Here is a 10,517-nt window from a genome sequence, read left to right on the forward strand (position 1 = left end):
TTCAGTACATGCCTGTTGCGTTTACTGAGTGCAAACTGCTGTATTCCATTCAAACCCTCTTATTTAAAACAAATTTTACTTTGTAGAAAGCGAGGAACTTGAACCACTAGTAATTAAAAATTATTTTGAAGTAACGACGAAAGCAATTATTGTTATTTTTGTTCAAACGAAAGCCCGCATTCTCCGAAATACCTCGGACTCCTTTCATTGCTGTAGGTTAACTGGTAAGCTAAACAATGTTCCGTTAAGAGGTTTTAAAAAATATATAAATTTATTCCTGAATAAAATCAATATGCTTCAATTAGATTTACGACTTGGCAGGCACCATGTAGAAACTTATTTCGAAAGTGAAGCTAGGTTTCAATGTGTTCGCTTCAACATGACCAGGAACAATGAGAACTTGCTTACTGTGTAAGACTGATAATCGCTTAACCGGCATGGAGGTAAAACTACATTAAGGAAATAATCTAATCAAAAACTAAAGTAAAAGAATTCATTTTGCAGTTTTCTTCCTACTATAAAATCAAGCTTTAACTTTAAACCGGAAATCGGAGGCAAAATTAGGCTCTCAGGAGTGACAGAAGGGTTACTGGTTTTTATAACTAGAGGTAACAAAAAGGAGAACACTCCTGTGCCTTGCCGTAATGTCATTTTCGAAGGTCCCCGCAGCGCTGACTTCCCGCAGAATCTGCGACCTCGCCTCCACAGCCGGAATATTTTGCTCCCTTACTACAGTACTGCAACGACTTTTTGTTTGGCGGTTCGTATATTATTGACTTTTATTTACGTCTGCAAAAAAGGAAGCCATGCGGAGCTGTCTAAGCAAAAAGAACATGCAAGCACAGAGCTTAGACATCTAACATCACCAAATGAGAGAATGATTCAACTCAAAGAGACTTGCTTGAGCAGGTGATAAGCGAAATATATTCGTTGTGCCATGATTCCAAGTTTCTTTTTTTTGAAATTCTCGTGGAATGAGTCGTGTGTCAGTTGGTATTTTCCGAAAGAGGCTTACTCTAGTTCTCCTTTTCTTCGTCTGGGGAAGTCCGTTTTAACGTCTTGGGCCGGCACTTTTCAATAACTTATTAGTAGTACACAGAAAGAGCTCTGATGACCTGTTCTACGTTTTATGTCTGAAAATTACTTTTCTGGCATGATTGCTTAAGCACAATGAGATAAATGGTGTTTTGTTTATATTTCACAGCTGTTAACGTCCCAAAGCAACAGAGAATATAACGAGGGATGCCGTTGTGATGGGCTCCGGATAACTTCGGCCACCTGAGGTTCTTTGAGGTGCACCGACATCGCACAGCAAACGGGCCATCAGAATTCCGCCTCCATCGAAGCGTGACCTCCACGGCCGGGATCGAACCCGCGTCTCAAGGGTCAGCAGCCGAGCACCGCAGCCACTGAAGCCTAGGGTTCGACGGAATCCCGTCTGGCGAGGAAAATCCATGCTGATTTGTCAAAAAAAAAAAACACTCGCTAATAACATACACAACCACTGAGGCACAGTGGCGGTCATATTAAACAGTTATATATATATAATAATGCATAAATCTTGTACTTTGCTACACTAACGTAACGTGACGCTATCCGTGACGAGAGGCTGCGTTCTGCAATAGTTAAAAAGGGCAACGAACATGATATTCGATGATGTTTAGCTGATTTATTTTACAAAGAAGCACAACTTTAGAATCTTTTCACGTGTGCACATACTAGGGTCTCCGATACAGCCGTTAACTAACGGCCTTTGTCTCACATCCAAGCACCGGAAACGGTCTGTGTAGAGTTCGGCTCCGTAACCGTAGTCTCCTGCTCTCCTGGCTCTGAATGTGTCGAGCTTGCCTGCGGAGTAGTAGGCTCCTCCCAAGTGCATGTAGAGTCGTACATTTTGTATTTAGGAGCTGTTCCGCAGTTCTCGTCATAGATGAACTCGCAGCCCTCGTCGGGTTGCAGAGCTACGTTTGAGCGACGCCAGTACGAGCATCCATAACCTGCGCAGTGCAAGAAATAAGAAAGGTAGAGGTCTTATCGAACTGTTAACGTGGGCAGAGACACAAATTTATAATTTAGCAATGTCAACACCATGCTCTGTGAGCTAGTTTGTTGACATCTATCTCGAAGAGAGCGCAAGGGAACGCCTACAAATCAGCAAGCTCAAAAGGTGAACAAGATATGTATGTAAATTGCTTGCACTATAGGTTACTTTTTGCTCTCTGACTGAGCGGAGAAGCCATACTCATGTATGTTTGATTTAGGAGCCTTAGTTTACCGAAATTGGCATAACTTATTTTGTTTCGCGCTACATTTTCGAGATAATCATCAAATCTCTCTGCCGGGTAGTGATCGGTAGGCTTGATTACAATCAGTTAGTGTGTTACGTTGAATAATCCTACATAAAGTGGGGTTCGCGTCAGCTAGCTTGGGCTTCAGTAGGCAAATGGCATCAAAGGGATAACTCAACAAGCGTGGAAATCAAAAGCACTATGCACTTGGCAAGTTTTTTAGATAAGCACAAAATCCTGTCACCGTGTCAATATGGTTTTGTACAAGGTAAAGGGACGGAAATGCTTTTGGAGGATTTTTCTGACATGTTAAATCGATCTTTTGAACGTAACCAAGTGGTGTGTGCACTGTTTCTGGAAGTCAGCAAGGCTTTTGACAGCGTGTGTCACAGTGTGTTATTGTGTAAACTGTCCAAGTTAGGCTTCCGTGGAGCGTTTCTTTCGCTTTTAGAAAATTTTTTACTGCAGAGAACGCAATATATCTCCATTGGCCGGGCAAAGAGCGCTTCTTTGTTAATTAAAGCTGGCGTCCCGCAAGGTTCTATAATTAGTCCCCTGTATTTAACGTCTACGTGAATGACCTTTCAAACTTTGTTCCTGTAGGCCTGTACCAGTACGCTGACGATACTGTACTTGTAACCCAGTCACCGAACTACTCTGACTCAATTTCTTCTCTTCAAGCTGCAGCAATAATTTCTATGGACTGGTTCTCAAACAACCTAATTAAAGTTAACAGCTCTAAGACTCAGCTTATATGCTTTCACAGCCCGATGAAGAAGGTAGATTTAAACCATCACCTTTTCTTGCACGGATCTGATTGTTCCCAATGTCAATGTATACCCTTGAGCTATACAAATACAGTGAAATACCTAGGATTATACTTTGACAGTGCTCTTTCATGGAATGATCACTTGTCCCACATTTGCAAAAAGCTCCGAACCGTCTCCTGTGTGCTTTACAACATCAGATACTACATGCCGCTTTCAATACGCAAAGTTATCGTAAACGCCCTTGGTTATAGCATACTGCGCTATGGCATAACGATTTATGGTCACTGTGCAGTTCGCTGGAAGTGCAGGATTAATTCTCTCCTACGATCTTTATTAAAAAATATCGGCTATGATTTAGGCCTTCCCTCCAATTCTGATCTCTTTAAGGTATTTTCTCTACCTGATTTTGATCGCCTTTTGATGGAAACGATCGTCCTAAAACATTTTTGGCTTAGTGACTATAAGATTCCGTATGTTCCCACACGGTCTCTTCGACCGAAGGAACCTTTTTGTATTCCCCGACGGTCTACAAGATATGGAAGGCGTTTAAGAGATTATTACGTTCCCTTTCACTTTAACAGGTTACCTCCAAGTGTTCGCCGGGCAAAAACTAAATAAAAAATAAAAAAGATGCTGCGATACATTAATTAGAGGGTTTACGACATCATGCATGTGCTTTACCACCTGTCAAGGAAATCTTGTGATGTCATTGGTTACTGCTGTATTTATTGCACTGATCTGAGGTATTGTTATGCCACTTTGGTTTTTCTTCCTTGCGATTTAATCTGATGAGGATTTTTTTTTCCTTCATGTAACATGAGTCTTGTGTCTATTTTGTTCTCACCGTCATGCTAATTTGATGTCCGTTATTTTGAATGTGTTTTTTTTTTTTGCCTGTGTGTATGTCTGCGCGGTTCCGCTGCCTGTCGGGCTCTGCCGCTCAAGCCCTATGAGGCTTTGGCAGGCCGGATTTCTGTACATTTTTTTTTATATTTGGCGCAATAAAGAATTATTATTATTATTATTATTACTTTATGCAATGTGCGACCTCACCGTAGCAAATATTTGAGCGTCATTGAAGCGTATTTTATGTTGTTTAATGTTATGCTGTGGGGAAGAATAAAATAACCCAGCATTGTCACATTAAACAACTTTTGACAATGTATTTTAAGGTGACAAGCTAGCAGAGCCAGACTATACGACTTCGCATACTGGTGGGCATATTTTGTAGAGGACTGAGAGAATCTTATAGGCTTTGCTGATTGAAAGATAATAGAACTCCGAATTTGTTTAGACTCACCATTGGCCGCATACGGATGACGAGCTACGAAGCAAGTCGCACAGTTTATGTAAATAACATGAAAGGCCTCCCGAGCGCCATCATCTGGAAGAGAAAGATAGTTGTATTCCAATTTGCTTACGATAACAACGAACGATAACAACGACTGTTTCTTTTAACTTTTTATTTTACCTGTTTCTTTTCTGTTTCTTTTCACTAATAACTGTTTCTTTTCACTAATAGCATGGTTTCACAGATTAGTGAAATAATAAAAAAGGAAGAACTATGCTTTTACAGCGTTAAATACTAGGTTGAACGACATAATCTTCATGGTGTCCGTGTGAACCGCTTATAATTACATTTCTGTCGGGGTACTCACCGCCTTCAGGAACAAATATCTTTCTGTTCTTCGCTGTATAGCATGGCGTCGAGGTGAGCTTTAGTGTTCCTGTCCTGCAGTGTGAAAGGCGGTCTTCTTTTTACTGCCAGCATATTGTACAAGTACGGAAACATTACCAGCATTGAACGCATGCACGACTTTAGGCGTGTACATATTGTGTGAAGTCCGGTACTTGGCTAGATATTGCAAACGGTGACGGCTTTGGAGATTTCCGTTATGAGCGGCGCTCTGCTACTAGTTATTTTAACGGGTACGTACTTGCGCGGAGAAGACGGGACAACAAAGAAACACACACGACATATACAGAGCGCAACTTCCAACTGGTTTATTTTCGTAGAAGGCAAAAGCATTTACACCAGCGCTGGGCAAACACTAGATTAACAGCAAAAATACGCACTGCTCATGTCAGCACCCGCCGCCAAGTGTGCCACCAGATAGCAAAACGTGTAAAATTCATATCCTTCAATACAATAATCAAATACAAGACACACATACATGAGTCATAGTCTTTTCTTGTATTTGATTATTGTATTGAAGGATATGAATTTTACACGTTTTGCTATCTGGTGGCACACTTGGCGGCGGGTGCTGACATGAACAGTGCGTATTTTTGCTGTTAATCTAGTGTTTGCTCAGCGCCGGTGTAAAAGCTTTTGCCTTCTACCAAAATAAACCAGTTAGAAGTGGCGCTCTGTATATGTCGTGTGTGTTTCTTTGTTGTCCCGTCTTCTCCGCGCAAGCACGTACCCGTTCAAAGATGAACCAACTCGCCCAAATGAAACTTTCACTAGTTATTGCAAACGAGAGTGCTTTATTCTATAATGTCCTGCTTTTGCAGCACCTCGCTGTCAATTGCGAACTGCTGTTCCCTTGCTAGGCTGTTGACCATTACTCTGGTTTTCTGCATGTTAACATTTAGCCCCACCATTCTGCTCTGCCTGTCCAACTCACTGATCCCGCTTTGCAGTTCATGTCCTGAGTCACTTAGCAAGGCAATGTCGTCAGCGATTCGCAGCGATACGCAGAGTATACTGTCGTCAGCGATTCGCAGATTAGAGTATACTCCATTAACTCTTATCTTCAACTGTCCCCATTTCAGGCCTCGGAATACCTCTTGTAAACAGATAGTGAGTAGCATTGGCGAGATCGTGTCTCCCTGCCTGACTTCTTTCCTTATTGGAATTTTGCTGCGGACTGTATGGAGAACTATGGTAGCTGTGCAGTTGTTGTAAATATCTTTCAATATTTTCACATAACACTCTTCTCCGCAATGATTCCGCAATGCCTCCACGACAGCTGAGGTTTCCACTGAGTAATGCTTTCTCGTAATCAATGAAGGCTATATGTAGCGGTTAGTTATATTCTTCGCATTTCTCTATCACCTGATGGGTAGGGTGAATATGGTCTATTGTCGAGTATTCATTACGAAAGCCTGCCTGATTATTTCGTTGATTGCGTCTAAGGTTATCCTGAGTCTATTAGCGATTACCTTAGTAAATACCTTGTAGGCAACGGAGAGTAAATGATCGGTCTGAAATTCATGTCCTTGACGTCTGCTGTCTTATGAATTAAGATATTGTTAGCGTTCGTCCAAGCTCCTGGTACGCTCGATGTGGCAAGGCATTGCGTATTTATTTATTTATCTGTTTATTTATTTATTTATATATTTGTTCATTTATTTATTTATTTATTTATTTATTTATTTATTGAAAGTACCTACAGTGCCCATGAGGCATTATTGTAGGGGGATATTACTATATACAATAACACATGCAAAGAAGATATTGGAAAACAAAGTGGCCAGTTTTTCTAGCACGACCTCTCCTCTGTGCTTCAACAACTCTGCTGTTATCTGATCTTCATCAGTTGCTTTTTCCTTTTGCGCTGTTCCTAAAGCTTTCTTTACTTCCTCCTTTGTTACTGGCGGGAGGTCCCATTGATGTGGTCTACTGCCTCTCTCAGTAACATTCTGATTGCAGTCGCTACTGTATAGATTTGTGTAAAACTCTTCAGCTACTTTAACCATCTTATACATATTGCTAATGACATTGCCCTTTTTTGTCTCTTATCGCATACATCTGGTTTTTACCTATGCATAGTTTTCGCTTCACTGCTTTTAGGCTACCTCCGCTCTTTAGAGCATGCTCGATTTTGTCCATGTTAAACTTCCTGATGGCGGCTTCCTTGTGCTTATGTATTATTTATTTATTTTATATTGGTTTATTTTTTAATATCTTCAGGGGAGAGCAATTACTCACGCGACGGGGTCTCCGACAATGCTCAAGCTGGAGGTTTTTGTAGGTGCAAAATTCATCGGCTTTTCGCCTTAGACCTCATCAGATGGATTATAGCGTACACGTACATAGCCGATCTACACTAATTTCGAGTTCATTTCATTTTGCGGCTCTTGCCGCATATTTTTCTTTTTGCCGCGGACAATAAAATGGTGAAGGAGAGAAAATGTCGCATTAAACCAATTTTTGCATTTTTATTTTTTATATCGATGTGCCAGATAAAGTAAACAGCTTAACAAGGTTGACTAAAAGCCACCTACGTTCTAATTTTTTTTGTTCTGAACCCGTTTCAACCCGTTTCAACCGGCTCAATAAGGTTCGAACCGGAACGTAATGTCGCTCTGGAGCTGAACCGCGAACTGAACCCGAAAGGCGTGGACCCGAACCTGAACCGAACCCGAAAAATTCCGGTTTGACACCCTGCTTGAAACTACGCAGGTAAAATATTTTGTTTTCTTAACAGGTGCTGCTCGCGTTCCGCTCTGGCTTGACTGTACTTCCAAAGAAAAAAGATTGGCATATAAAATACACTCACAGAGATCCTTCTTCTCCGAAAGTGAAAAGAGCTGATGTACTAAAATTTTCGTATTCTCCATTTTTGTCATACTTGACACACTTGGCCGCCCCACCGAAGTCCGCATCAGCATAGTAGTTTCTGTATATAAGGTACCACTCTCCAACATCGGGGTAACACTGAAAAAAATTTGAACGCATAGAAAAGCGAGATAAGCAGCGAAATCGCAGCTAAACAAGACTCCTTGTTTATTCACAGGACCACAAGTTTCTCTACGCACTATTTCTGAGCTCCAGAGGCGAAGTATGCTGCATTTTCTTCATATGTTAGGAGGTCATTAGGAGTCTACTGGTTTAGGTGATTAATATTTGTACATGAGGGTTACGCCATGTCGCTCCTGACAGGATTATACGGAACTGTGCAAGGTGTCAAAACTTAAGCGAAGAGAATAAACCTCCGTGTTTTTGCTATTGTGTGATTTTGAACGCAACAGTGAGTACGACGCACACTGCGTCATAAACTAAAAAAGATGGCGTCGCTTAAGAAGGGGCTGAAGGAGAAAGTTAAAAATGTTATTGGTATAAAGTCCGAACGACATATGAATTAAACCGGGAGTATAAACGAGTATACAAAACAGAGAAAGATGACGTGTAAAATGTGAGAGTTGATGAAAGAAAACGACTAAGACACGTAAATGAGGAATATCTCAAAGTGCCCTGAGTAGAAAGTTTCGGCCTTCGACGGTGCAAGACAGAAAGAGAAATTTCACTGGTACCTTTAAGCGATCGCTATTTAAAAGGCAGACATTTACCTCGACGCTGCAAAACAATTATGCTGCAGATGTTCAAGTACGGTCCGAGTGTACGCTATATGAATGAAAGCCTGAGGCTGATAAAATTGTGTCGTTGCAGAAGACGAAAGCCATTCTCGCGCATTAAGACAGCCTTTGGAGTAAAACTTGAATTTTTCTGGACAACGCGTGAAATTCTGATAGTGCCGCTCCTTTTCAAATGCTAGTAATACCACGTTTGCTTTCAACAAGCACCTGAATCTCGCTTAAAATGCGCATTTGCTTTGGAAAACTGACACTGTCATAACTTTCTTTCTGAAATACATAACCATATGAAGTGAGAGAATTGAAGCTAACATCAAAATTTAAAAAGGAACAGAACTATTATTTCTGAGCCACACATTTCTTTTATGAATACCGTTTACGCTGCCATATTTTTTTCATTTTTTGTGATTATTCCACTTAACTACGTTTTACTCAATAGTCCTTTCATATCTTTCTTTTGAGAATTGTGTGAGGGCAGGCTTACATGTTTTTGTTAACGTTTTTGCTATCGACAAAAGCGTTCCGATTGGTTTATTATGGCAGTCTTATTATGGCAACGAAAGCTTCAAAAGGAAGATTTTGCTCGACCAGAGAGATTACTCTGGACGGATTTATTAAACTTGCACAATTTATCTCGCTGCTCAGTGGTGCCAGGATGGAGAAGCACTTTAACAGAGGAGAGAGCGCGGGTATTACAGTTACCTCATTTATTTCCGAATTTATGCGCTTAAAGAGAGCTATACCCCTTTCCCTGTCTGAGTTGACTTCAGGGAAGTGAAATTTGTTGCCCGAACCCATTCATGTACCAGCATCTAAAGTTAAGTCTTGTATCGTGAATGCTTCATTCTGGTTAGTTGTGCGTTGTACAGAACATTTCGTGTTTGTTCATTATTACACGTATTATGCATTTTACGGCTGTTTATTGCAGCCGCGGAGTTCAGAGTTCCCAAAAATTATTGAGCACTAAAACATGAATGCGGAACATATATGGGGGGGGGGGGGGGGTCTGTAACGAACTCTCGACCGCTAGGCGTTATGACGCCCGAATTTCAGCGTCAGCTTTGCAGTATCCACCCATATGGGCCGGATCCCATGCATAACGGGTTTGAAGACTCCGGTACCTGCTTCAGCATACGGTTTGCTAAGAAAGGAAGGGAAGCGAATAATAGAGCTTCTGATGACTTCAGGTGACTGAATCAATACTTAGCCCTGTCTGGTACCGGAGCTTACAAGTCGCACTTCATTTACGAGAAAACGAAAAAGCGCTTACCCGGCTAGCATCTTGATATCTTTGTAGGTCACTGCGCAACTCCGGATAGAAATTACTGCTTCCAAGTGTTGTGAAGAGATTGACAATAAGGATCACTAAACATGTCGACGACAGATGTGGCCGCGCAGACATTACGGCCGCAGCCATAGAGCGTGCCTCTTCGACTCAACGTTGCCGAGCTTTACTTTGGCCAATATATAAGACACACAACTTTTATTTACGGAGCTCGATTCGCCGCACTTCAAGCTGTCATCAACCAAGCATAACTGCGATGTTTACCGGAAGTGCATTCGTTCCGGCGTGCATTATTGCAATAAAACGGTGAAGCACACCGACCAACAAAGCCGGATTTTGTCGTTCATCAGTGGAGCGTTCAGACACCCGGACATCCTTTATCTAAAAGTCTCAGCTCTACATGGTATGGACGTATGGTTTAATGTCCCAATGTGATAGGTGCTATAGTGAAGGGCTCCGGATTAGTTTAGACCACGTAGGTTTCTTCAAAGTACGCTGACATCGCGCAGTACATGGGCGCTTTTTGTTTCGTCTACATCGAAACGCGTCCTCTGCGGCCGGGAACTAACCCGCATCCTTAGGCTCAGTAGCCGGATGCCCCAGCAACTGAGCCACTACGGCGGGAACTTTGCGCTTAACGGCTGCTCAAAAGCTCCTTGAGGGCAGTGAGAGAAAACATGCTTTATTGCCCTACTTGACTAGCTTAACTGATTTAACTAATCGGTTTCATAAATGTACGAAGGTAATGGTTCAAGGCACCTTATGAGAAAAGCGAGACATGGTACTTTAACGACATGGTGACGAGGGGCTTTCGAAAGCTGCTGGTTCATGGTTCGCCGCAGAAAATTAAGG

At 41.7% G+C, this 10,517-nt stretch overlaps 1 protein-coding gene across 1 annotated transcript; it reads right to left on the reverse strand.

Annotated features, from left to right (window-relative positions):
- Positions 1–1,758: 1,758 nt before the first annotated feature.
- LOC149330969 (uncharacterized) lies at positions 1,759–9,782 on the reverse strand. The gene is made up of 5 exons (XM_089559519.1): positions 9,651–9,782; positions 7,567–7,724; positions 4,717–4,790; positions 4,359–4,442; positions 1,759–1,997 (listed from the first exon to the last, which is right to left on the reverse strand). Exons 1-5 carry the CDS (start codon positions 9,780–9,782, stop codon positions 1,759–1,761), a joined length of 687 nt encoding a protein of 228 aa, XP_089415645.1.
- Positions 9,783–10,517: the final 735 nt, after the last annotated feature.

This window comes from Amblyomma mixtum, chromosome 9 (assembly GCF_055824585.1).
Source record: "Amblyomma mixtum isolate Tamu chromosome 9, ASM5582458v1, whole genome shotgun sequence".
NCBI lineage: Eukaryota > Metazoa > Arthropoda > Arachnida > Ixodida > Ixodidae > Amblyomma > Amblyomma mixtum.

Excerpts from the sequence above, each read along its gene's own strand:
- LOC149330969 (XM_089559519.1), bottom strand. The coding sequence starts at position 9,782 with ATGTCTGCGCGGCCACATCTGTCGTCGACATGTTTAGTGATCCTTATT. Across the intron at positions 4,791-7,566 it reads TTCGGAGAAGAAGGATCTCT|GACAGGAACACTAAAGCTCA; the intron begins GTGAGTGTATTT and ends TTCACACTGCAG. Across the intron at positions 4,443-4,716 it reads GATATTTGTTCCTGAAGGCG|ATGATGGCGCTCGGGAGGCC; the intron begins GTGAGTACCCCG and ends TTTCTCTTCCAG.